At 42.7% G+C, this 27,827-nt stretch overlaps 2 protein-coding genes across 8 annotated transcripts in view; one reads left to right on the top strand and one right to left on the bottom strand.

Moving 5' to 3' along the window:
* Positions 1-465: 465 nt before the first annotated feature.
* On the bottom strand, positions 466-14,533 carry LOC113984447 (basic proline-rich protein-like). 4 transcript variants are annotated; one of them, XM_039383803.1, is made up of 4 exons: positions 12,936-14,304; positions 11,139-11,242; positions 10,952-11,012; positions 6,294-8,913 (listed from the first exon to the last, which is right to left on the bottom strand). In XM_039383803.1, the coding sequence occupies exons 1-3, from the start codon at positions 13,636-13,638 to the stop codon at positions 10,956-10,958; spliced, it is 864 nt and encodes a 287-aa protein (XP_039239737.1). In that variant the 5' UTR covers positions 13,639-14,304; the 3' UTR covers positions 6,294-8,913; positions 10,952-10,955. The 4 variants fall into 4 exon arrangements, 3 of the variants coding, with proteins under 3 accessions (XP_039239739.1, XP_039239737.1, XP_039239738.1); XM_039383805.1 differs by lacking the exons at positions 6,294-8,913; positions 10,952-11,012 and adding an exon at positions 466-887; XR_005564475.1 differs by lacking the exon at positions 10,952-11,012 and having other exon boundaries at positions 13,941-14,533.
* Positions 13,301-27,827, top strand: part of GRIN3A (glutamate ionotropic receptor NMDA type subunit 3A) — a 66,487-nt gene continuing 51,960 nt past the window's right edge. For 3 of the 4 annotated variants that reach the window (XR_005564473.1, XR_005564474.1, XM_027714457.2), the window contains exon 1: positions 13,301-14,399. Coding sequence is in view for 2 of the 4 variants with exons in the window: in XM_027714457.2 (XP_027570258.2) it covers positions 13,686-14,399 (714 nt within the window). In the remaining 2 variants the exon portion in view is untranslated. The remainder of the gene's footprint in view (positions 14,400-27,827) is intronic. The other variant, XM_027714456.2, reaches the window with a different exon arrangement.

The following is a 27,827-nucleotide window of genomic DNA, read 5'->3' as shown; positions in this document are numbered from 1 at the left end:
TTATGTGGATTAGCTCCTGTGCCAAATTTCCTACCAGTGTCACAGAAGAATGTAAGGATTGAGCAAGGAACAAATAGCATTCTTTTAAATAAAAATGTGACTTTTTTTAAGTATTTATTTGAACCAGTCTGGATTATTGCATAAAAGCATTCATATTTTAGTCTGAATAGTGCTTATTTTGGATTATGATTGTTTCCCTAGGTGTTTGGCACCATTGTAACTAACTAACAATTGCTATATTAGGCTAAAGAGATTCAACTTCTTCTGTAGACAAGTCTAGCTCCTTGACAAACTTACAATGCTCCATATCAGCTGTGGGTTTTCAGCAAGGCAGGGATAGCACCTCAAGACAAAAGATTTTGAGGGTATTTTTGTTATTAATAGTCATCAGTGAATAACTCACAGCAGTCTTAGTGAATCTCATTTCTTTTCTGTTCTTCAATCAGCCTATGCTTCTTTCTGGAATATTTGTTGTTCCCCAAATTATTTGTCAGTTGCAGTCTCAGCTTTCAGATTTATCAAAAGTGGCTTCTTGTAAGTAGCTGATAGACAGAATTCAAATGCATGATAGATTTCATCAGGCACACAGGGCTCAGGACAACTTTCTTATTATAATTGCAAAACTATGACTGTAAGACACTGATTTGAGTTAGAAGTCATTGATTTAATTAACCAGATGGGGATTTATTTGGGACACTAAGGGAATTTAAGCCACTTCTTCCCATTGTGACAACACAATGTAATGGTACAATAATGCAACTTCCAGCTAATCAATGTGGTTTAGGACTCTGGTCACGCTTGAATTGAAGAAATAATTTTTTTAAAAAATATATTCAAAGAAGTCCAATGTCCTTATGGAATTTCGTCATCTGAATTTCTCAGGCTATCTGCAGAACAAAGCAAAACCAAGACAAATAAATTATTTTCTGCAAGTAATTTTAGGGGACAAAATACACATAATTCACACAGTCAAAGTAGCAGAACTCTGTTACACACAAACAAATCTATTCCTGTAAACAAATTGGTAGCTTAATCAAAAAAAAAAAAGGTTTTCTCATAATACTAGCTGCAGAAACCGCCTGCTGTTTTTGACTGAGACCATATCAATTTGTCATGAGACTGTTAAATATTGGATTTCCTGCTCTCACTTTTCCCCACTCCAAAATACTTATGATCCTTTATCAGGGAGAAATTTTCTCTAAGTCACATCAGATAGTTCTTTTTAATTATTATTTTTTCAGTGGGTAATTTCCTGCCTTCGTCTTCTCCCTTTGTTCCACTCCTAGTCAAACCAAGTAGCTATGTACTTCCAACTTACAGTTCCATATGAGAAATCCTCAATGGCTGGGTAACGCATTGGGACATTTAATCAATGTGTGGGGCTATGTTATAGTTCTGGTTTCATCCCTTAATATTTATTCAGTTTTAGTTCTTGAACAATTTGTGTGCATGTGGAAAACAATTCAGTTTGTGATTGAAGATGACTCCTCCATGGCAAAAATGGCTCAGAATATATAACATCTTTCCCATTTATAGTGAAACTCATCAGCTAAAATACTGTCTTCCCAAGTGACATTTCTAATGAGTTTCGTGTTGCCTGCAGAAAAAGTCTGATCCGCATTCCAAACAGCATCCAGAATTTTCATTTCTCTTTAGCCTTTGTCAGCCAGTAAAAATGTTTCTGCCATTAAATTTAGGAGCAGCCAATGCCCAGATGGCCAGCCGTTAATATCACTGACAGCCTGCTTGCTCCATTTGCATGGTTCCTCACTACACCAGTGCTCCCACTGAGGTCAATTTGCCTGGGGCAAGCAGAGCACAAACTCAGCTGCACTTGGCCTTCAGTGTGAGTCTGAATCTCTGTACGAAAACTGAGTAAAGGACTGTTCTGGTTTCCTGCTCAAACAAAACTTTTATGTAGGGTAGAAAGGGATAAAGTTCATGCAGTACACATTAAAAATATGCTGGGGAAAGCAGTCTGGATTATTCCTGCCTTAGACAGAAGCAAACCCATCCTTGGGATTGCTTTTGCACAAGGACCTGGCTGCATTTGGTGGGTAATTAGGGAAGTTGAGGAAGTCTGGTGTGTGGCTCAGTGGGATTTAACTCTGGGTGAGAGTTGGCTTCCACAGTGGCTGTACATCCATCATCACGCTGGACCCCTTGCAGTGCCCGTCTCTGCTATTCCATATTTGGGATATGACCCCAACTCCCCTCTAATCACCACACTAATGGGTAATGAGCTTGGATGAAACTGGATAAGTGTTGCAGTGATGGAATTAGACTTCAACATGCAACAATCCAACAGCACACACCATCTTTCCTGCCCTGGAAGGTTGTTATGACAGATGAAACCCAAGGTCATGGGCTAAATGAATTCAAAGGACTTTTATAGGGATGGTCCATAGATTAAGGGAATTACAGCTGTGTGAAAATCCATTAAGAGATCGGAAAGCTAGTGGTGCATTGGGAAGTGTGGAGCCTGGCACGACATAAATGGCAGATAAGTTTTGGATACTGTCCTGGTTTTGTCTGGGACAGAGTTCATTTTCTTCCAGTTGTCTGGTACAGTGATGTGTTTTGGATTCAGTATGAGAGTAATGCTGATGTTTCAGTTGTTGCTAAGTTCTGTTCACCTTAAGTCAAGTTCAGTTTCCCAGGTTTTGCCAGTGAGCGGGTGCACAAGGTGGCAGGGAGCATGGCCAGGAGGGCTGACCTGAACTGGCCACAGGGATATTCCACACCATAGAATGTTCTGCACAGTTCGTAAATGGGGAAGAATTGGCCAGGAGGGACCAACCACCGCTGAGGATGGGATGGGTACCAGTCAGCATGTGAATGTGTTGTACATAATTTGTTGGGGTTTTTAATAGGTTTTATTTTTTTAATTACAATTATTATTGTTATAATTAGTAGTAGTATATTTTATTATCATTACTATGAATATTATTATATTGTAGTTTGTTTCAATGATTACACTGTTCTTATCTCAACCCATGAGGTTTCCGGGTTTTTTTCCCTTCCCTGACACCCCATCCCATGGAGCAGCAAGTGAGCCAGCAGCTCTGTGGCCCTTAGTTGCCAGCAGGGATTAAACCACAGCAAGGACAGAGTATAATTTTGCTTCTCTAGAAGCAAGAGAAGCAGCTAAGCTCAGGTACCAGTACACTCTGCAGTTTCTTTATTCCTATAGCCATGTATTGTCAGTAGCAAGTTCCCACTCTCTCTCCACCAGCTCACTTACAGGAGCTGCTCCACTGCAGAAATAAGCAGGACAACTGCTTTTTCATCTAAACTGCCATAGTCTTATCAACCCAACCAATTTCTCACATAAAAATCCTTTTAAAATACAGAAGGCAAGGCTCTTCAGCTATTTTTGTTTGATAATTACAGAATCACAGAATAGTTTGTCTTGGAAAGGACTTTTAAAGGTCATGTGGTCCACCCCCCCTGCAGTAAGCAAGGACTGCTTTGTCTTCCTTTTCAGAACTACTAATAAGAAGCAAAAATGCAATTTTTTCCATAGATCTTTGTCAACGGATAGGAATGCACAAGGCTTCAGGTACACACAAAAAAAATTCCTAAGTCGTGTTATGAATATACCTCCATTTTTGACATTTGGGGATTTTTCCTGAAGACTCACACAACAGTGGTTAACCACTCCATCTGTAAGAGTTACAGCTGACATTTAATTCTTCTCCAGGTTTGCAAACAAGAGAGAAAAACCTTGACTTTCATCCTCTTCATTACTGAGCTCTTAGGTACTTAAAGCAACTTGTAAAAAGGATGCTTCAAGATTCTCTGGTAGTGCAAAAGTAGTGTTCTGTTTTCTCAGAGGTGTTTCTTTCCCAGTAATACCCATATGTCTCCCTGTGTCGGATACCAAGACATGGAAACTCAGTAAGGAGTCACAGAGTGTATAACAGCTGGAAAGCACAGCACAATTTCAAAGCCCATAATTACATCAGAAATCCTGAGATACCTTTACTCTCTTTTTTTCCATAGGATGTACCTATCCACTGCTATCCAGTACCATGTGAAAAATATGTGAGCTTGCTCCAAGAGATCCCACTTGTACAACTGAAATAATTTGACACTGGCATTTTTTCTTAGGAGTTGTGTGAGTGTGTTTTTAAAGGGTATTTCTGTTTTTTAAAAAAGACTTTATAAAGATGAGGCTCAATTTTCATTGGGCAGTTTGTATAAATTCTTCAGTTCTTAGGTTGTGTGTGGAGCATGATGAAAATCATTTGTCTGATTGGACTATTGCTTCTTCTGTGCTACCTTACCAGGAGAGCATCCAGCATCACATTATTTAAAGGCTCCCTGGAACAGAAGTTGCATACCCAGTTCATCTATTTCCTCCTAAAACCTTGGGTGAATGCCACTTGTTGGGTTCCAAAATATGATGTCTGCAGAAAGAAATTTGAGTGGTCTTTACAGAAAGCCATGGGGTACAGAAGCTGGAAAACCCCTCTTCACTGACCTCATCTCTGTGGACTCTTCCTGCCTTCTTCAGCAGGATGTAAAGAGATTCCTTGGTGATGTTATCACCTGCCTTGCCTGAGCCAGACAATCCACATCCTGATCTCAGCAGACCTCTGCATAAAACCCATTGAGTTCCCCCCTTTGCACGTGTATTCTCCGTATCCCTTGCATCCTGCAGACCAAACACCTAATCCCCCCTGTAAAATCCCCTAAGATAAAATGGGGTTTTCCCATGAGGTAATTCCTAAGACCCCAAGATTGTCAACCTTGGTTTTTCCTTTACCTTATCATTGCAAAACCCTCCAATTGTAATAAAATGAATATGTAAACACCCTGTTGAATATGTAAACCATAAAGCCTTTAAATATGAAGTCGTAGGTCCAATAAACTATTCCAGTTTTCTTCCTACCCTGGGATTGTCTTAGCTTTATTGACCTCCGCAGCCACTCTCACTTGTACTTTATCTCGTGTGTCAGCATTTCACAGACATTTTCCTTTTGCCAGCATAATCTCCTGTGTGAGCCCAGTCCTGCCAAAATTCAGCATTGTTTAGCCTTCTAAGGCATTTTCTTGTGTCATGTATTCTTTTCTGATATCTTTTTAAAGGGGATTCACTTGGAATTTAGACCACTTTGCAGCTTATACCCTTGCTGGGTAGCGTGTTCTTAAGCTTAGATGCACAGGAACAAATTGCTAAACAGCCCCTTGGTACAGAAGAATTTTATTTCCATCCATGCTCATGCCCTTATCGGGGTGTTTTCTCAGAAAGATAGATTGGATAGCACAGCTGACACCTGGGGCATCTGGTGCTGAAGAAAAGGGTGAGAGAGGTGTGTGATCTGTCCCAAGGCTTTGCCAAGTCATTAGCTCAACCCTATGCCTTGGGACAATAGGGTGGACTTTGGTTTATTGTGGGTTTCTTGTCAGTATGGCACATTTTAGGGAACATTTCAACAAGAAGTATCTTTGAAGGCATCCATTATCTGTTACATGTGCACACCACACACACACATCAGAAAAAGCAAGCTGTTGGAGAGATCAGCAGCCTGCTCCTCAATATCACAGCCACATGGGATTCAATCAGCAGGTGTGACTGGGGGCTAAAAAGGACATGCCAGGTTCGAGGAGGTATTTCTTTCTGATAGAAGGCAGGGAGGGAGCTCTCCATGTGGTCTGGATCCTCACAGGGACTCACATCTCTTTTAGAGTGGCAACTCTCAGGCACCTCCCTGACAAGCTGTATCATCTGCTGTGCACTTTCAGACAGTGCCCAAAGGCAGGAGCAAGCCTACAGACTGTCAGAAACACAGCTGACTCCTGCCCAACTCCATTTTGGTTGTACTAGAAATCCTTATTAAAACCAGTAATTTGAGTAAGGTCACCCCATCTGATTTGAGGAAGCATTCACAAAATCAGTTTTTAAAACAGCAAACAGAAGGGTTAAGCCCATGACACCTCTGCATTTCTCAGCGGAGATGAGGTAGTTTGCCAATTTTTCAGCCTTGGTAAACTTGACAGAATTGTTTAGCTGGACAAATTGGGTGAATTATTTCTTACATAGATGCTGTTGTGGCCTTTCCCTTAGTTTGCTTGTTGAGTCTTTTCTTGACTTTTTTTTTCCACCATCCTTATATTTTAACTTTGATAAGCACCTGTAATTTCTTACTCTTCCCCCCTTCCCCTTTTACTTCCATCTCTAAATCAGAGGGAGCAAGAGGGAACGAACAATAAGAAGTCTGTGATCCTGACAGAGTGATGCAGTGTTGGGGTGCCCTCCTAACCTTGTGAAAATTGAAGCCTTTCCCTGAAAGTTAAACAATCTTTATTCATTTTTATTGAGCATTTACAACGAGTGGCCTTTTGAAGCCAACAAAAGCAATGCAAGGGTTGCACACAGCCGTTAATAATTTTGTATTTGCCACAGAACTGGGGAGGGAGGAAATAAAACCAAGGGCACCACCATGCCAGCAAAGCAATATTGATATTTTTTCAAAACTGTATTTGTTCTGTGAGAAGGTGTTTGTCTGATCTCACTACTGAAATGATACTGATGTTGGTAACTATTTTGACACTGGCTTCAAACAGATTTTTTCTCTTTTTTCTCTTCCCACCTCCCAAAATCTTCACAATCGCTCAAATTGTCATCCTGAAATAAAGAAGCAAATACATACAGGGAAAGTTGCATTAAATCCAATCTGATCCTACAAAAGTCCATGGAATGGTGTCCTGTTTTCATGGGGGATGTCCTGAGCAGGGCCATGATAGAGGATGTCCTATTGCAACAAAAACTAGGGAAATGAGTAGCTGCCTGGCTGCTGACAAGAAGTCAGGAAAAAACTGATGCACTCACAGCAGTGACATACAAACACAAGCACACACCATCTCAGGAACCAGTTTCATGCTCTGCTTAGGGTGTGCCAGCTCAGTGAAGCTGGTCTGCAGTGGGGTCGACTTTTCTTCTTCACCAAATCACTGTGGATACTAGGATAACACCTTTCTGGCATAAATCTGGTACTTCTTTGGCAGGCCCCTGGTCAGATATCTCTGTACTTTCAGGTCTCAAGTAGCCAGACAGCTCTTTCCTGTACAGTTGGCTCCACAACAATTTGCATCCAAGACTCCAGAGGGAGACACTAAATCCAACCAACCTCTGGATTCTCAGATAATCATCTGCCTAAACCCAGAATCTTCTAAAGGCTCTCTCTGTCACCTGATGATGCTGCAAACAGTGCTGGGACCATCCCATTTACTGGAGTTGTTCCCATCACCATCATAATAACTATGAATAAAAAACATAGAAGATAAGAAAACTGAGTGGAATAAACTTAAAAATGAAAGCAGCTACAGGCAGTGGCAGAAACTTCAGGCAGAGGATCAAGGTACTTAGTAATCAACTGAGCCATTACAGTGTTTCTCTACTAGTTGTAGCTCTGCCCAGGATTAATGTATCTCCAAGATGAGAATAACAGGGAGTGTTATAAAAGGACTGGCAACGAGGAAAACATGACTAAGTGTCAAACTCAAAATGGCAGGAACAAAATATGTGGCAAATGGGGATCTTATTAAGGTTTCACAGCTTCTTGTTTAGAAAGATATACACTGCCATCTCAGACAGGGAGCGATAAAAACAATCAATTGGGTCGCTCACACTGACAAAGAGAATGGTGCTGTCACGTGCAGCTGGACATTTCCTTCCTCATCCTGGCAATGGATAAGGGTCTTACAATGAGAGTATATTTGTGCCTACTTTTGGCACCTTTAATCAGTCCCAGTGGTAGAAAGAAGCTGTGACTGAATATTAGTGACTTTTTTCCTTTTTTAATTTCATTTATAGGTACTTGGAATATCTTAAAATCTTCCTGTGGTAGCAGGTTTTTGAGAGGAGACTATCAAAGCCAGAGGGTTTGGTGGGCTCTGTGCCCCTGCCTGGCAATGTTACAAGGTCTCCTGCTGCTCTTCTATTCAAATGGGACCACAAGTACAAAGAGGTTTGTTGTATGTTTTTCTCACTCACTCCTTGAGCATCCCCTGACAGCGTCAGTCTGTCTGGATTTATATTGCCAACAGAAGCAAGTGGGAATTTTGTTCAGGGAGGAAGAGCTGTCTCAACCTCTCTTGTGGGGCAGCAAATTAGCATGGTGCCCTCATGGTGAAAACCCATTTGACCTCCAAGCCATTGTTTGAATTTGACACGAGGCCTGCCCACAGGAGGATATTTACAGGCATGAAGCATTGTGTTAAGGGTATGAAATTTGGCAGAAAATAAATCTCCTTGCTGGGGCATTTATAATAAATTCCAGCTGGTCCTCAGAGCAGAGGGGCTGGGCTTCATTTCTGATTAGAAGCAAAACTGCACCATCAGCCTGGTCATGTTCGGTGGGAATTTTCACAATCACAGATTCATAAATAGTGCAGTTTATTGAAGGAACAGATTCAAAATTGCCATGGAAAAATGCACCAGCTATGATAAAGATCTAATAAAAACAATAATCTTGTGTTAACCTGGGTAATAGTAATGGTATGCAGAAGCTTACCAAGAAGGTGTCCTCACTTGGGAGAAGGGAGAGGAGAGTAGCCAGTCATCTGTTTCCAAGGTCTTTTTGGGTCTCCCTCCTAAACAGATGAAATTTTTACCCTCCTGATATGCAGCCCAATATTATTCTTCTTCTTACATATAGCAGGACCAAGGTGGAGAGTTGAGTCATATAGTCATACACATCATAGCACTACTTCATTAAGCTTATTAGCATATACAGACATGTGAATTTTAAATTAGCCTTAATCAAGAAAAAGTTACTTTTCGGCTATGGTGTCCTTCAAAATTTTAGTCATACACCTTTGTTTCATTCTTCACATCCTATCTCCACAGGACCTCCTCCTTCAGCCAGCAAAGCCTTTCTTGATGTCAGCTATGTAGATCCTTATCTGCAAAGATAACATAGAATGTACACAATGTGTGCTGCAGATAAGAGGCCTTAGGCCTTGCCTGACTCCTTCAGGGATCATCATCCCACAGGAAGTCTGGAACAGCCAGTGCAGTCTTGATCCACTAAAGTGACATGAAGTTTTTCAAACATGATACTCTATTTAACATTCTTAATGCAGTTTTAGATATCTGAAAGTATTTGCAAATTTATTCTGGCTGGTGAAAGAGTATGAAGGACAGAAAGTAGGATGACTATTTTTTTTCCTGGAAATGGCAGTGAAAATGAAAAACACAGTATTTTGAAATGCTTGAAATTGCATTTCTATAAATTGGGGGTTCTAAATAGAAACAAAATAGTTCATTCCTAGTGAATGAAAGAATTAATTTTACCCAAACTGTTTGTTTTTCCCTAATTCTCATTGTCTAATTATAGTTGTGAAGGGGGGAAAAAATCCTTCCAGGCTGACCCAAAATAAATCTCTCACCCACTCTAAAGCTAAAGAAACAGTATGAGGTATCCCCCATCTCAGATAGTGACTTGGGCATTTTGGAAAATGTGAGCAGCTACAGGAGGGGCAGATGAACATGAGTTTAAGGAATATGACTATCACACTGGCAAGCCCTTGGAGCTTTTCCCTCAGAGCGATGGGAGCAGAGTGACACAGAGATGAATGGGAGGACTGTGATAACCTACTTCCAAATTAGCCAAGTTGCTCAGAGGGAACAAGCTTTGCAGAAGGTCGCTGTGATATACACAGGACGAATGTTCTGCAGCCCAGAAAGCAAAGAAACCAACCCTGCTTCAAAGAAATGACAATGAGCCAAGCAAGCAGAAAGAGCAGCAAGAGAAATACAAACAGTGATTTTAATCACATTTCCCTACTGCATTTTTCGTTGCTGGAGGGTTTTCACCAGCTTCAACTGTAATGCTCAGACACTGATCAAAGATGGATATATTCTGTGGCCAGCATTCCCCAGCAATCAATGCCACCAGCACTACTCTCCTCATTTTTACACAAAGTGACAACCATCTCAGAGTAAGTCCATCCACTTGCCTGGAACAGCTAACACAGGAGAAGAGCAGAATGGACATTCCTATGGCAGCAACCACCACGAGAAAGGGAAAAAGGGGGAGAGTTGAAGGCAGCCAGTCTTCATGTGGATGTGCAAAAGGTCAATAGATCTGTCAAAAAGCTTATTGTGCCGGCAGCCTTGAAAGAGAGACTGCAGAATTCCTAAAAAGCAGGGTGCAACCGACACATAGCAGTCTCCAATCACTTTATTAGGCTAAAACTAATGGTGCTCTTTTCCACATATTTATGCAAATAAAGCAGAAAAATTAATGGCACAACTTAAATAAATACATTTTGATGGGGTTTATATCCTTTTTCAGAGTACTTTCTGGAAATAATCCAACCTCTTACAGCACAGCACTTAAGGAGCAAAATATCTTCTTCTTCAAAAAAAAAACAAACCAAAACTGTGTTTAAACACTTTGTTATACTGGGGGTATTGCAGAGAATTTTATTAACAGGAATATTTAGACAAAGAGTAAATATAAATGCAAATGGAAAAGGAGATATATTCACAATTCATTATTATAAATAATCAAGCTGAAAAGAAAGCTTCAAGAGCTAGAGCCATTTGAGTCAAAATTATTGCATTGTCATGGGAGTTTGACCACTCCATACACTTCAGGTTTCTTACAGTGACCACTCGCTATGACTTGCTCAAAAATGAGCTCCAGAGCAGGGATTCTTTACAGTAGTAATCCCAAAAGTAGCACAATGACAAAAATGGTACAATGACCAAAAAAAGTACATCACAATCTGGTCATAGATTATCCACAAATGAGAAACAAATAAACAACCCCCCCCACACCAAAACAAAACAAAACACAGAAAAATCAAAAACAAACAAGCAAACAGAAGACAAAAGATGGAGATATTGAATGATTTCATTTTATTAACTGATTTCTTGTGTAATTTTTAGAGCTGTTTCCATAATAAGGTTGATTAAATTTTCTGAAACACTTACTGTTTTAAAATAATGCCTTCTGTTCCCCAAAGCCAGAGAAAGATCTGCTCCTACAATGAAGCTTCAAATGAATGACAGCTTAGGGCTGTTTGTTAAGACACGGAAGAGTAACCATTTCTTATCATAATAATTCCCACATGCAAACCAGCAATTACCTTGCTGCAAAGCAGAAAAGTTACATGCTTACCAGGTTTTTTTCCAAACTTGTCAAATAGGATGCAGATAAAGACAACACCTCTGGAGTTGTACAGATCTCAAGTGAGCTCATTCTCACAACCAGAAAACCAACTCCTGTGGTTTGGAGAGAAAAAAAAAATCAGTTTTCTCAGCACTGTGTGAGATTTACCATGTTCAAAGCCAATTCTCCCTGACAACAATTCCTTATTGCTAACAGAGGAGACTTGGAGCACTTGTGTTAATATGATCCATTCCTTCAAAAAAAAAAAGAGAAACGAAAGGAGTAAACCCAGGCTGACCAGGCAAGATATCAAGAAATAAAAATGTTATTATAAGACGAGAAGAAAAAGGAAGAAGGGGGAATTGGAAATTGTTATTAACTCTTAAACGTAGTATTAGCTCACCTTTACGTGAAGAACTGGTACAGTCAGATCCGGCCTACAGTCTACCAGTCTGCCATTACTAGTTTTCCACCTAGAGACTAATTTTGCAACCACATACCAATTTAGAGAGAGCAGTATGAGAGAAACACTAGCTTTGCAGATCATTATGAAGATGCAAACAGCAAGCAGGTATGATGAGGTGCTAACATGTTGGGGATAAGGACATAAGAGACAAAGAACCATCAGCACAGCTGCCTAAGACTTTGGTGAAACCTCACTTTAAATACTGTGTACACCTCTAGTGAACCCTAGCTAAAGAAAGATGAATTTAAACCAGAAAACACACAGTTCAGACCTGTTGGCAGGCAGTACCATCTCTTTTTTGCAGTGTGGTGGACAGTGTTTACTTCTCTGCAGATTTTGTGCATACCAACTGAAGAAAAAGAAAGGGAGCATAAGGATGTTTTTTCAATGAGAGCAGCAAAACACTGTCAGAGATTGTGGAGAGAGGTAGTGACTGAACCATCCCTGGAAACAGTCAAGGTCAGTCTCTGAGCAACCTGATCTACTTGAAGATGTCCCAGTTATGGCAAGAGTGTTGGAGGACATGGCCTTTAAAGGTCATTTACCACCCCCACCATCATTTACCACCCATTCTGTGATTCTATGATTTGCTTTTTCTTTATAAATAGCTCCGAAGATAGATCTCAAAGAAAGGGGAAAGAAGGTTAACATTTAGAGAGAAGCTCTTTAAGTTAAAAGCACTACATCAGGGTAAACTGCTAGTGAAGGAATTCTCAAAAGATTTGTAAACACTCCCTGAGTGAAGGTATCAAACCACCCTTCCTTCCCTTTCCTGGGACAGCAGGAAACCACATCGCGCTTAGACAGGGCTGACTCAAACAGGGAAAGATGAGAGAAGTCCTACGGCATAAAATACATTCAAGTGTACTCAAGCAGGCAGCCTCCACCTCACTGCCGGGGAGCGCGGTGAGATGACGGGCAGCATAGCTGCGAGAGCTCTTCCTCTGAGATCCTGGAGACCCACCACGGAGCAGAGAGGCAATGTGGAGCGTGTCAGTGCCCCAGTCACAGTATTAGTCTCAGTCCCGGGGCCAGTACGGCTTTGGCAGCCCAGAATTGAATCACAACCACGATAAGGACGGGGCTTTCCCCAGACCTTTTCAGACACCTACACAAACGCCCATCTCTGCTTTGCCCTGTTTTCCCTAAGGATAAGGGTGTTCTGTCATAAAAGCCATGTTAGACAGTGTCCAAGACTTGCGGGTGCGGGATCTCGGGTATCCCATGCCGGAAAACGACTCTGAAGCGGCAGCGTAGGAGAAGGCACCGGACGCAACCACCGCCGGCTTCCCCGATAAGGCGGCCCCTCGGTTCCAGCCGGAGTGGGACTGGAGCCTCACCTCCCATTCGCGTGCCCTGGGGCACGGAAAACTGCTCCGCTCCTCCGACGCGGTGTGGGAGGACCCCGCGGCATCCCCGGGCAAGGGGCTGCGTCGGGGCAGTCCCGGGACGCTCCCCGGGGTTCCAAGCGGGCGGCCTCCCCAAAACCCTTCCTCCCCTGGGCGGCCCAGGGGGGGCGAGTCCCGGCGGCCCGGGGAGGAGCCCAGCGGGGCTGCCACTCGGGTCCCTCCCGGCGGGAGTGCAGCGCAGCCCAGCGATCGCCCGTGGCCTCGCCGCCAACTTTGCCGGGCTCCAGAGCGCTCCGAGGGCTGCGGGGGACGCGGGCAGGGGTCCGGGGCAGGGAGCTGGGCCGAGGGGTGCAGGAGGGGAGCCGCTGCGGGGCGTGGAGAGGGGTCGGGAACGCGGGACGGCGGCGGCGGAGCCGGACAGGGGCGAGCCCGGTGGGCTCGGAGCGTGGATCGGGGCCGTGGAGGTGCTTGTCGGGAGAAGCGGAGGGGCGGCCGGGAAGGGCAAGGCAAGACAGGGAAGGGGCAGCGCATCATCCCGCTGCCGGCGGGACAGCCGGGCGGAGCGAGCGCCCGGGCGGGGCGAGCGCAGAGGGTCGCAGGTGTGGGTGCCGCCGCGGATCTGAGGGGGGCGGTCCGGGGGCTGAACCTTCCCCGCAGGCCCGGGGCGGAGGCGGGGGCGCGGCGGCGGCCCCATGGGCGGTGGCGGGGGCGGCTCTGCGCGGGGCTTGCCCGCCGCCGCTGATGCCGCTGCCGCCTGCCCGCGGGGCGGCTGATGCGGGTGGCGGGGCCAGAGGAGGTGGCAGTGGCGGCGGCGGTGGCGGGGGGCTCCCGGCCATGTGTCGGCCGGGGGTGCGCGGGGTCCTGGGTCGGGTGTGCCTGCTGCTGCTGCCGCCCTGCGCGTTGGTGCTGGCCGCGATGCCCGGCTCCGCGTCCCACCCGCAGCCCTGCCAGATCCTGCGGCGCATCGGGCACACGGTGCGGGTGGGGGCCACCCACCTGCAGCCCCGCGCCGCCCCCTCCGCCGCCGCTGCCTGGCCCGGGGAGGTGCCGGGCGGGCGCCTCGAGGGACCACGGGGCCGGCGGGCTGGGGGCGGCCCGGGGGGGGAGCGGCGGCCGCCCCCCTCGCCGCGGGAAGCGCTGCTGCTCGCCGTGTCCAACCTAAACGGCATGCCGGGGCTGCTGCCCTACAACCTGTCCCTGGAGGTGGTGATGGCGATCGAGGCGGGGCTGGGCGACCTGCCCCTCTTCCCCTTCTCTTCGCCCAGCGCCTCGTGGAGCAACGACCCTGTCTCCTTCCTGCAGAGCCTCTGCCACACCGTGGTGGTGCAAGGGGTCTCGGCCATCCTTGCCTTCCCGCAGAGCCGCGAGGAGTTGCTGGAGCTGGACTTCATTTCGGCGGCGCTGCGCATCCCCGTGGTCAGCATCGTGCTGGGCGAATTCCCCCGGCGGAGCCTGGTAAGGATCGGGGGGGACGCCAGGGGCAGTGCCGTGCCCCCCCGGTACCCTGCGGTGGAGGATTGGGGTCTGACTGGGGGAGCCGGGCAGGGGTCGCGGTGGGAGGACTTAGACCGAGCTGTGGCCGGGGAGAAGTGCTCGGACCCCCGGCATCGCTCTTGGGTCCGTCCGTCCTCTGGCTCCCCCTCCCGCGTTATCCCTGGCTCTCAGGCCAGGGGTGGCGCGGGAGAGGAATCCTCTGTGTGGAGAGACAGACAGAGCTCGGTGGCACAAGCGAAGTTGTGAGCCCGAAGTCATACGCCACGTTAAGTTGTAAAGCACAGAGCAGAGAGAGGGTCCAGGGCACGCTTTGCAGAGCATAGGTTGTTAGGAAAAAAAAAAAAAAGGCTTAAACCACCTTTCGGGGTGTTTGTTACTGGTCTAAATGCAGTGGTCTGTCTGCGTATGGGCATTGTAGGTGGTTCGTCAGATGACGCTTCTCAGGGAAGTTGTGCGCTGTAACTTGACTTTGCACTGAGCTGCCTAAACCGTCGGGGTTTTCTGTACTCATAGTTCATTCGTCGCTACTAGATCAGATTTTTGCTGGTTGCCCAGCTAAAGTAGTAGAAACTACAGCCTGGTCTGACTGTTTGTTTGGTTGTGTAACTAAAATAGTAGAAACTGAACTCATTGTGTTTGACAGTGTTAGGTACAAGTAGTAGTAGTATCCAAGAGGAGCTAAACTTTCTATCAAACAGAAATGGCAACTTAGTGTTACATACTCTAGAAAAAAAGGTGATAGTTCGGTATTTTGTAACTGTGTCTCTGCTGCCAGGAGTCATTTAAGGTAAAGTAGTTGAAAGAAGATGCTCTATTCTGTGTGGCCTGTGCAAGGGAAGTCCTAAATAAAGTGGTTGAAGCTGCCTTTTCAATAGCCAAGAGAAGCAGTTGTTTTATATAAAAAGGGGTAGCTTAATACTGGTCTCAAAATCTAATCAGAAAAAAATATTACCAGCTGAATTTTCTTTGGAAAAGCAAATGCAAATCTCAGCCTGGATCTCTGTTAGATTTCCGTGGGACTTTTTTTGCATGTTAGATTTTGACAGGAAAGAGAGCTCCTAGTCTGTAACTGAAGATGTGACTGCTGTGTGCTGGCCTGAATCACAGAATGGTTTTTGTTGGAAGCGACCTCAATGATCATCTTGTTCCAGCCCCTGTCATGGACAGGGACACTTTCCACAAGACCGGGTTGTTCAGAGCTCCATCCTACCTGGACTTGAACACTTCCAGGGTTAGGGCATCCAAAGCTTCTTTGGGTAACCTGTATCAGTGTGGCACCAACCCTCATCTAACCTTGCCCTCTGTCAATTTGAAGTCATTGCCCCTTGTCCTGTCACCACATCCCCTTGTAAAATCCCCCTCTCCAGCTCTCTTGTAGCCCCTTTAGCTACTTAGCTAGTTTTCTCCACCTTAGCAAAACCAGTGTAACGCAGGTCTCTCAGAAACTCAGGGTGAGCAATGCTACCAAATGAACTTTCGGTGCCAATTGTATCCAAATTTGCTCAGTTACATCTACCAGCTTTGCAACTGCACTCAAAGTGGTACTGGATACAGTAGCCAAAGCTTCCTGAAGATCAGATCCTGAATCCAGCATTTCCTTGCTCTGTCTCTTAGAATTATTTTCTCTTCCGTCTTAGATACGGATCTAAGTTCATCCAAAGCATCTTCATCCAAAATGTGTTAAGCACATGCAGCACAGGTTAGATTCATTGCTGCTTTCCACAGCCTTCAAAACTCCTACTAAATTTTCAAATTGTTCTCAGCAGGGAGCCAAGTGGATCAGTATATCCAAGTCTAGGCTTTGTTCTTAAGCATTTCTTACGAGGCATTTTCTTCAGTGACAGTGAAACCAATGCCTGACATTGAACCTATGCTGAACAGAGTCCATTTTTTTTTTCCAGCTGAGCTAAAAAAATTACTTTTCAAAGCTCTGTGGATTTAAAAAAAATATTCAGTTTTACTCAAAGGCCAGCAGGTAATACAAGTCTGTTAGTCTCTCAAGATTGGCCTGGGAAAGCTGACATCTTTCTGAACACTCTTTTTCTTATTTTCTCTTAATAAATACCATTTCTCTTAATAAATACCTAACTCTGGAGGCAGTGCTCTAACAGCCTTACCTCACATACTTCCTAGAATTACAGGCTTTCCAACAGCGTACTGGACACAGGAGAGCCTGGAGATGTTGGCCTCAGCAGCCTCTGCTGTAGGCAGGGATTCTGTGTTACTCACAGTCCCATGCTGGCATGAAATTAACATGCCATGGACCTCTCATCTTCCCAACTCTACAGCCCTGGTGCTGCAGATTGGCCGCTTCTACTGCATGGTGATTTTAGAGGAGGCAAATGTAAAAGACATCGTTGTAGATGAGACAGCTTTGGCTGATAGGCCCAGACAGGAAGAGAAGACTGATACCCAACCCTGCTTCTGAATTGGCACCCCTGGGGTCACCATGCCCACTGACTCTTGGGCAGAGCGTTCTCCCTCCCACAAAACCACTGCAGCACACCCCAGGGGGCTGCCTGCAGTTAGTTTTCTTCCAGGCAGGGACAGAAGCAGACCCAAAACCTTTTTGCCCTTGAAGAGCATTTCTCATTGTCTGCATTGCAAACATGCTAACAAACCCAGTGTTCTCATACTTCTTCTCCTCAGCAGTCAAATGTTTCTGGGAGATGGTTTTAGTATAATAATATCTAGCAAGGTCCCATTTCCCACATTATGCCAGGACAGGAATGTACATATGCAATGTTTTGTACTTCTGCTGAATGTTAACATTATTCCTTCATGCAGAAGGCTATAATAGGCAGCTGTTTGTCTTACTTGAAAAGCACGTTGATCTTTGAGCAAATCTTCCTTAGCATGGCAAAAAGCAATACTTAAAATGAAAAGGAAGATAAGGATCCAGAACTAAAACACATTTCAATAATACTGCCCATTGTCTCTGTGATATTTGATGACAGTAATACTGCAAACATGTTACAACAAGAGGAAATACAGTGTCACAGATGGGCAACTACAGTCACCTAAGATACCTAGAGACTGTGTTTTCAAAAGTTTTATGGTTGTTTGAGCATCTTTAAAAAATCATTTATCATTAAAAAAAATAATCAAAAGACAACAACCATCACAAGGTGTGATACTGAACTTGTTCCTCACAAGTAACAGCTTATTCTGGAGGTTCAGGATTGTGTATGGCAGAACACACATATGGCTTCAAGGGAGAATACAAAGAGTAAAATGGGACACCCTTTTTTTATTTTTATTTGTGATTTAATTACGAACATAGACTAACAGAAAATCCAGACACAGTTGTGACCTGGAAAAAAAGCTGTTTACTTTTCCCAGTTTACTGTCACTCTGGTAAATTTTCACATTCAGTAAGCAAAAGTAACAATTTAGCACTGTCATTCAGCAAACAAAAAAACCACTGGATTTCTTTACTCCTACATGATTGCAAACTGCGTGAAGCTTTGACAGCTCATTATTTTGGAGACAGCAGCTCACAAGCAGTGATGCCATTCAGGCAAGTTTGTGACCCCTTATGTATCTTTATATGAAGGGAGGCATTTTATTTTTTCATTCCAAGATTGCCAATGTCATTAATAATATTCCCAAGAATGGAACAGGGGAAAAGATCCAGGGAATGTGAACCATAAATAAATACAGTGATATTGCTACATCAGAGCCAAGAGACAGCCCATAATATCTATTTTGTGGGTGATAGCATCACAAACACAGGGGACATCATGTTTGCAGCAGTGTTCTCTGAACTTAAGGGAATATTTTCAGTGGGTTTCACATAAATCAGCACCTCTGATGTCCTCCAACATGAAAAGGAATCTTTTCACAGCAGTGAAACAGAATAAAGTAGTTGCAAATCATCAGTCCCTGCCTAGTCAGTCTGTGCTTTATCTGGCTTCCCAAGGAACTGAACTGCAGCACTGCTGATTACTGCTATTACTTCAGAGGGGGTCAAAAGAATAAATAAATCAGGTTAGAGTTCTAGGTTAAACTATGACTTTCCTGGGGAAGTAGCAAGCTCAGCCTCAGAACAGATGCTGTAAAAAGAAATTGACCATAAACTTTTAAATTTTGTTTGTTCGTTTTTGAAGTAATTGTTTGTTTTGTTTTGTTTTTAACAGCTTTCTAGTTTATGTATATCAAACAACCCATGGTGGGGAATTACAGATCATTCCCTTTTGGAAATAGACAAGAATACCACTGTGAGTACAGTGCCTTCAGAAGTCACACTAATCTGCAAGACACTGGCTATGTAGTGTACAAGTGAGGGCAGGCAGAAATTACACCAAGGGGATGGAGATGTGGAAAAAAGGCTTCTGTCTAACTAAATGCCCAAAGACATTTCTTTTTTTCCTCCTTCAAGCCAGAATTGCAGTTAGATGGGAAAAAAAGTTTTAATAATTTCATTTTCCAGCAAAAAAATGCAACACATGCTTGGCTGCAGGCTTCAGTAATCCAAATGATCATTGCTGATCTGTTTTAATCCAGATGTTGGAAGCTTATACTAGTTACTGTGTAAATTAGAAATATGTGTTCTGTCTTTCCCTATGATTACCAACCCTCCCCACCTAGCACTGAGTAAACAGTGAGGCACATACCTTTCGTACACTTCAAGAGGGTTTATGAGTGGTGCCTTGAGAGGAAACAAGGATAGAAATTGAGAGGACGTGCAAACAAATATCCAGTTGCTTCTATTTCAGCCAGAGGTCTCAGTGCAATTTTGCTCATGGTGAGCTTTTGAAACTTGGATAATTTAGGCCACTGATCTGCTATAAGGTCAGAGCCCTTTTACATTTCCAGCTCATGTAAAAAAAGCTTGGTGCAACTAACAGTTTTGCTCCATAGCTAGGTATCCTGTAGAGCCGTTAATTCTTTTGAACACAAAATTTTGAACACTGCTGCATTTTGCTGGCAGCCTTGTGGTCCTAGCATCACACCAGAGGTCTCCTCATCCTAAGTCCTCTTTGAAAAAGCATTTGCACAGCATTTACTAACGGATTCAGACTCCTACCTCTCACAGGCTTTTCCCCAACACTGTACGTTGTCCTCGAGCTGTTACTTTGAAAATGGTTTTACTTATGCTCTTGTGTTGTGTTGACTGTTGTCAGCTGTGAGAGTATTGCGGTTTTCAGGGTTCGTTTGTGTTGTCAGCTGAAGCCAAACTCTCTGTTGCCTTTAAGTTCGTAAACATGTGTGTTGAAGGGAAACGACTCCTTGTTTATATTCTTATCTGTTGTCAGAAAGCCCTCAAGTCTTGTGGAAGTGATTTGGCATAGCATTTGTGAGTTGTATTGGTACCTTACATATTTTGTATATTTTCTCTTTGTTTAATGCTCAGAGTCTGTTCCTTCTGCGTGTTGTACTCTTGATGATACCACAGGTTACTCTTATACCATAAACTGTCAGAGTCATCATAAATGCTGCTTAAAACACCACTAAAGATACCCAGTCCTGCAGACCAGAGCATGGCAGCCTACATATCAAGGGGGTACTTCTTTAAGGATAGTTCCACTGTCAACAGGCTTTGCATGCTCAGAAGCGTAGGACAATGAAAGATAAAAAAGGAACTAGTCTCTTTATTGAAGTTACAATGTTTAAGGAGAATTCAGTTAATCACAGCTGCAAAAGATTTATTTTCAAAATGCAGTAAGTGGTGAGAATATTTTTACTTCGGTTCTCTCCTCTGGATACTTAATTTTGAAGTCCTGTTGAGACAGAAATGGCCAGAACTCCACTGGGATACCACTCTTTCAGAGCTGGCCAGAAACAAGATTTTCTCATTCCTCATCCCATGCTGATTTTCTGATGCAGAAAAAGCTGAGTTAACATCAAATTTAATACCATATGTGGTATTTTCTTCTGTGGTTTTTTTCTTTTTTTCCTGTTCTAGGTGCTCACAAAGCAACGTTTTCCTCACTGCTGTGCTGGAGGAGGTCTTTCATAACACACTGCACAAACTTCTGTCAATAATTAATAATTAAAATATGACATAATTGATTATTTCTTTACTGAACAACAGGCACTATCAGAAGAAACATCAAAGACTACTTAGCATTATCCACTAAGTAAAAATTAAAATTTGGCCTAAAGTAGGCAAATTTAAAGAAAACTTTCTATCAGACACTATACAAATACACGAGTAACTGTATAGAACAGATGATTAACAAACAAAAGTAAGTTGGGGTATTCAATATAATTTCCCACAAGAATTTGTCAATGAAAGGCAGAGAAAACACCCTGTCTTTCCACAAAAATGGAAGCAGAGCTATGGAAACAAGAAAACAACAAAGAATCTTCTAATGCGTTATGTTATTCAATACAATGTTCATGATTAAATTCAAAGACTACTTACAAATGTTCTCATTTAGGGTTTATTTAATGAGTTATTCACTATTTAAACCCATGAAATATTGAAAACACAGTTTTAGAACTTTAGGCTATGTTGGATCTAGTTACAGTTTATCCCATGTTCTATTGTTTTCCTCTGTGGATTCCCACATAATTTTTAAATGTGAAAGAAAAGCAGTCATAACTTGACTAGAATTTACATGTTATTGTAACCAGCATAAAACTGGGAAAAAAAAGCAATTTCTTTTAAAAATCTAGATTTGCCTTCCAAGAAAGAATCAGACTTTAAATCTGTGTTTCTGTAGGTCCTACTGAAGGGCTTTTAAAGAGGGGAAAGGTTGTTTCCTCAGCTTGGTTGAACCAGAGAGAGTGCACCAAATTTCACTGCAATACAAATAGCTGTGCATTTCAGTGTTTGTTCTGAACAGCTGAAAGAATCCAGAGAAAAGAGAAGGAAGAAAACAAGAAGAGGAAGGAAGAAAACTAGAAATATAAAAGTCAGTGATGCAGGGAGACAGAAGGAAAAAATAAGCTGAATTGAGAAGACAAAGAAGAGATGCCCCTCCCTGTCTCTTTAGTGTTTGTGATTCCAGATGCATAAAAGCAAGAGAACTGTATTTTTTAGGAAAGCACCATACGTAGAGCTGGGATCACCAAGCACAGAGCGAAACTACTTGCCCAAATTAGGGTTGAATTAACAGGGCTGTCTTCATCCCTGGATAAGGATGGTTACTTCCAGTGAGTAATACTTGCCCAAAGAAGTATTTTGCCCCTCAAAAGTGCACCATCTTTGTTGCAGACTTCTCAGGAAACTGCTGAAACCAACATCTAAGAAGCAGTAAAGGGAACAGGGATTAGGTCAAAGGTAGGTAGCAGTTTATTGCTGCTTCTTGGGAAGGGTGTGAGGCCTTGGTGTCAGTGAGTGTGATTTGTGGAAACCTTTTTTCAAACTTGGTGCTGAGATTATGGGAAGAGAGATGCACCAGGGCATCTCTGGACATAGCCCCTCCTGATGCTTCGAGACCCAGGGTCAGACATCTTCTGGTTAGGATTTCAGAGTGCCAGGAGTCAGACCAAGGTCACTGAGATACACACAGCATCATTTCAATAGGTACCCAGAAGGGATTTCCTAATGAATGGGGACAGGTTCAGGCACAGTGGCTTTAGGATTTGAGCTTTGGACATCAGCAACTGCTCTTTACTTCTGGTCTGGCCCTGAGGATCTCCTCATTTTCCCCAGAACTCTGTCAATCAGCCAAATTTGTTCTCACCACCATGGGGAGAGGATGTGCAGATGGTGGAAGTAGCAGCAGAACTGGGAGAAAGATTTAAGCTCGAGTAGGCAGCTCTGATAGATGATTCATTTATTAAGGGAGTCACACTCGAACAGAGCTGTTTGTGCAAGGGACTCCTCATCAGTGTGACTCAGAGGTTCACAATCTGGCCCCAAGTGCTTCATAGCTGTCACAGCAAGCTCATAATATTGTTTCTGGCAATTATGGACAGTTCCATGAAGAACTGAGAAGGCATACCACAGCAATTGTTACATGCCACTTTTGTGGGGCATTGCAACCAAACATTTGTGTGCAGCTGGCCTTGGGACTTAGATTTGGCTGTAGACAGGGTTTCAAAGCAGACTTGATGTTCACTACTCAGTCCTGAGCTCTCTGTAGTTCCATACAGCCCTTGATGAGCATCTTGCATCCCTGGAGCACAAAACACCCTGTTGGTACAAGCAGGAGTGTGTGCCACCCCCACACCAGGCAACCATCTCTGTCCCTGCTATCTGTCAGAGGGCTGGGATATGGTGCTGAACCTCTTGGATATGCCCCGCTGCAGGAAGGGTGAGCTGGAAAAGCCCTCAGAAGCTGACAGGAAGGTTTCCAGGTGGCACCAGTTTGAGAAGGTCTGGTGTGCAGTGTGCTAGCTAATTAACTTCTATCCAAAATGTTTCACTCGCTGGAGTCTGTGTGGCATCAGGGTACAGATGGTGGGGTGGAGCAGTGAAGGTGAGCACAGGTGCACCCTCAGCTGACATGGAAGCACAGTAAACAGGGAAATTACTGTGATCATTTGATTCTTATTATTGTATAGGAAAAATCAAATGTTAGGGGATTCAAAAGTAGGCATCATTTTTCCCTTTTCTTTTTACGGTATTTTTATTACTTTTTTGTTACCAGCTTTCATCTGTTTCCAAAGCCTGTTTTAAAATGTAGAAAGTATTTGAAAGGCATTATAAAAATCTATGAATATGCTGCACAGGCATATTTTAAACTCTTAGTATTTCCCTAAAGGCATGATATTCCACTTCCAGCTTTTTTTAAGACTGTGAAGGAAATGATTGCCCATGCTGTTCATAAGACATTTTGCAAGGCTTTCTAACTTAAGACAGAGTTAAAAGACAAGATAGATCTTCAAGCATCAACTGAGATTTTTAAAATGAAGTTTTGCATTTGTAGCAAGGAAAGAACTATTAGACATAGCAAATAATAACCAGAAAGTGCAGCTGACTTATGCATTAGGCTCTCTCGATGATGCTATTGATAAAGCAGTTGCGTTATACTCATCTTGATAGCGTACTCACTCAAACTGGCTTAAAAAGATCTTTTTTTCTTTTTTTGCAAATCAGATGAAAAGTCGGTATATTGAGTTCACAGTTTGTTAATTTTCCAGTGCTATTTTAGGTGAAAGCAAAATTATTTATCACTTTCTCAGCCTGTAAGGCTCACTCATATATATAACAGCTTTCTGTAGGACAGCAGTTGTTTTTAAGAATTTTCTGTACTCGAGCATGAAAAATGGGTAAAACCTTTACTTGGAGCTGATAGCTGTCCTCTTTGGAGAGTGGAGTGAACATCTTTTATCTGTGATTTACATTTTCTTACTACACTAATAGCATGAAGCTGATTTTACCCCTACATTGGAAGGGCAACAAGGTGAAGGGGCTATGTGCCTCGGTTTCCTCTGTTTAAATTATATATGATAGATGATAAACTATAGAGCTCTGAGCGGACAAATACATACCCAGTAATACCCTTGAGGCTAACATAGGTGAATAGTTTAAGCAGAAAGCATTGCTCTTTTTTGTTTAAGCATTGAGACATGAAAAGTTCAGGTGTCACTGCATCTTCCATCCCTGAAAGTGTTGAAGGCCAGGTTGGAAGGAGCTCTGAGCAACCTAGTGTGGTGGAAGGTGTCCCTACCTGTGGCAGGAAGGTTGAAATGAGATGGTCTTTGAGGTGCCTTCCAACCCAAACTATTCTATGATTTTATGATGCATAGAATTGTCTGCTGCAGAGCTAATGGCAGGGAAATGGCAAAACATGACATCAGTGTTTGTTCCTTAGAGATTCAGGGAGAAAAAAAAAATCTATTAATCACCTCTTTAAAAGTTACTATCAAAATATATCAGTATAGAAATAGGCTGGATAGGCTGGTATGGTTAACAATACTCCTGTGGCCTCTGATTAGGAATCTTGCATCAGCAAGCAACACAAGGAAGCCAAAATGATGATTATTCAGTCAGCCCTATGATCATCTTTTTATACATATGAATTATTTACATAGTGCAGGGTGATTACAAGCTTGCTAATTGAAACCTGGTTTTAACTTCAGTTATACCCTAAGATTTCTTCAGAGCATGTAATCCTTCTAACTACTTTTCTTTCATGTTCCTTATGTCATATTTTGTTTAACATTATCTTTCATTGTATAAATGGAAAATCCCTCAGTGTGGAATACTTGTGGGAAAGGATTCCTTCACACTGAGAGTTTCCTTTAAGAAAGAGAGATGGGTGATTGGTCTGTTTTGAATATTGATGCCCAGAATCCCCAGGAATCATCAAATTTTTTTCAGATACACTACCTACCTACTCTTCCACTTTCAGTGTGGCATTCCCATTTCATCCTTTCTTGATCTTGCCCATTTGTGTTTGTTCTGAGGTCTCATCTTCCTCATTGTAGTATAATACAAATTCTGAACTTACAGAGTCTAAACTGCAGAAAAAGACTGCAAGGCGCTATTGTGATACAAATGATCAGCAACATAAATTGCTCATCACTCACTGTTCATTACATTCTCTGAAGAGCACCAAAAATAAGACACTTATTTATAAATAGCTCAGCCTGCTAGATTCCAGTGAAACTCAGTTTCGTATCTTCCCACCATTTTGACAGTGCATATAAATATGTAACATGTAGTTATGTGGAAGTTGGCTGTGCCATAATGTCCTCCATGGGTGTTCACAACCCTTGCAGGTTTACAGGGGAAGAATAAGAGGCAAATTTAGACCTGCAGTGGGATGCAGCAAACCACATGATTAGCAGCAGAAAGATGCTTTGTTTGATAGAAAATGGGGGCTTGTTGCCCAGATCATACTGCCCTTGTATTCCTCCTCAGAAGTGTACTTTAAGAGGGAAATGAAGTGAGAATTCACAGTGAATAATACATCTGATAATCACAGACTTTTTTTCTGCCTGAAAACCACCTGAAACTTCTTGAACAAGCATGAACAACATAAGCATTATGAATGACAGCATCCCAGAGCCTTCCAAAACATCACTGAGAGTACTTCCTTTTACTTCACTGGCTTTGAATACACACCAGCTCAAGATACAGTTTTGATTTTTTGGCTAAGCCACATGATTTTTTTGGTTTTTTTCAGTCTAATCAATGCAGGAATTGCAGATGAACGTGGAATCTGGAACTTGCAAAGACTGCAATTGTTTGGTTTTGCTGTTCATTTTCTATAAGCATTTGTCCTAGTGTAATTTGATTACTGGAATGTTCATGAAATGTTGAGGAGAACAAGAACGAGAAAGCAAATAATTTCAGTCATGTGAGTGTCTGCATGTTGCTTCTGATACAATTGCCATCATTAAAAAAACCCAAACCCGTATATTCAGACTTCATTTACATGTGGTATAGTTTTGCTTTGAATGAGGAGCTAGCCCAACAGAATTTGTGGCTTGTTGCTACAATACTAAAACTATTTTCATAAGCAAACTTAAGCCTTCTATCAACTCTAACCTTTAGTTTTACCTGAATTTGCCTTACTTTCACCAAAGTTTTCCTTTCACTTAAAAATCTATAGAAAGCCATTCACTAACTGTTATCAAGAATAATTCAGATAATTCATCTTTTTGTGGATCCATATTATGCCAGCACTATGAGAGCAAATGCATGTCTTCCGAGAGTTATGTAAAATTTTTACAATTTTACTGGAGAATAATAAGCAACAAAATAATTTATTGCTGTAATTTATTCTTCAGTAAGAATGACTCTGCAGTCTGACCACTGAACAAGGGACTCAAATGGGAAATTCAGTCATATTTAGTACAGTTAAAACCATATGGGAAAAAACACTGGGCTGAGGATTGGAATAGTTACTGGTCTACCAGCCCTGGCATGGAGAAGTCCAATGTATTTCTCTGCTTTGTCAGAAGTTTCATGTGGAAGGTTAAAAGTTGCCAAGGGTTGTCAAAATCATCCATGACCCATTGTCTGTCTGTAAATGATGATTGTCCGACGTGACGATGATGTTGTTGCCACTGAAACTATTGTGTGGTGCTGCAGCATTCGTCCTTTTTTTAAGAGTCTTCACACTTCTTTGCCTGACCACCCACCCTTGGTTTCACAGTCCACATGTATGTCAGTCAGTATGCTCAAGCGTGTATAAAACCTTCAGTTATCTCAAGAGCACTCTCCAAATGTTGTTTACCTTTCAGAAAAGACAAGGAAACCTTTAACAGAAGATCTTGGTTTCTGTGAGTCTTCCTCTGTTGGTTTTATTCTCAGTGCTGGCTGATTCTTTCACTCCAATTTACCAGGTACCACATAGAATACTCCTGGTGTATCAAAGCAAATTTTGCAACACAATTCAGAGCTTATGATTTTAAGCTTCTTTAGTTTTATCCCAGGTCACTGAATTGTGTAGAAGTATAATTCTACACATTACTACAATAACTGATATATATTTTCCATCCTTGGAAGTCTCTAAGGCCAGGTTGGATGGGGCTTTGAGCAACCTGGTCTAGTAGAAGGTATCCCTGCCCATGGAAGGGGACCTTAGAGTTCCTTCCAACCCAAATCATTCTAGGATTCTAGATTTCTATATCTTTTGGAGAACTGACCAAGACCTGCATTCAAGTGCTAGAATTATATAAACAAAACTGAAACATGGAAAGAAAAAAACCCCAACATTCCTATGTCTTCAGGGAATACACATTTTTTATGATTATTTTTATCAGAGGTTCTCTCTCCCTGCAGCAGTACCATTTCCTGCAGAGACAGCAATTTTGATCATATGTTCTTGCCAAACTCACAGGAGTGGTGATCTGTCTTCCCTTCCTTCCAGGTTGTCTGGGGGAATTAGATACTCCTCTGCAACACTTCCCCTTGTTCAGAGCGTTAAAAAGAATCACGGTGCTGAAAAAGTTGATGTGGGTTCCTCGTCCCCAGGCTTGGTTCACCAGACTCTGCAGAGTCATTGCGGATTATTTGCATGGAGACGGATAGATGCAAACATCCTGCTGAGATTAGTGAGACATGACGTGCCTGTATTTTGTTGAAAGCGCTTATCCATCCATGTTAAACTCCCAGGGCATGCTTCATTTTCACTGGTTCTTACCCTCTCCTTTAGGAGGATACAATCACCCACTCAAGGAGCAGAAATAGTGCATGACTAACTATGTCACGGAACAGATGATTAACACTAAGTAGTTTGTGCAAGCTGTTTGCAAACAATCCATGTGCAGACAATTATGCTGAAGCAATTTTGTGAATACCTAACTCAGTGTATTTTGCATAACTCAGGACTGGCTCTTAGATCATTAAGTTCATAACTTCTGTCTTGTTTGTTAAATTCATGAATGTCATTACTTCTTCCTAGTCCCTAGAACTGGTAGTGCTAGACTTGACTGTGATATTAGTCTTGTAAAGCTGGACAGGCAAAGACTGTCGGAGGGATGGTGGCTCCAGTGACTGAGGTGCTGTTCAAGAGGAGTTACAGCTCCTGTGCTTTT

The sequence above is a fragment of the Pipra filicauda genome, unplaced genomic scaffold, assembly GCF_003945595.2.
Source record: "Pipra filicauda isolate LSUMZ 115617 unplaced genomic scaffold, ASM394559v2 scaffold326_size819446_pilon, whole genome shotgun sequence".
Lineage (NCBI taxonomy): Eukaryota > Metazoa > Chordata > Aves > Passeriformes > Pipridae > Pipra > Pipra filicauda.
This window is presented reverse-complemented; position numbering and strand designations above follow the sequence as displayed.

Coding starts and splice junctions, on each gene's coding strand:
- LOC113984447 (XM_039383803.1), bottom strand. CDS start 13,638: ATGGGGCCGCCGCCGCGCCCCCGCCTCCGCCCCGGGCCTGCGGGGAAG. Junction 11,243..12,935: donor CCAGGGCACGCGAATGGGAG/GTGAGGCTCCAG, acceptor TCCAAACCACAG/GAGTTGGTTTTCTGGTTGTG. Junction 11,013..11,138: donor CAAGTTTGGAAAAAAACCTG/GTAAGCATGTAA, acceptor ATTCATTTGAAG/CTTCATTGTAGGAGCAGATC.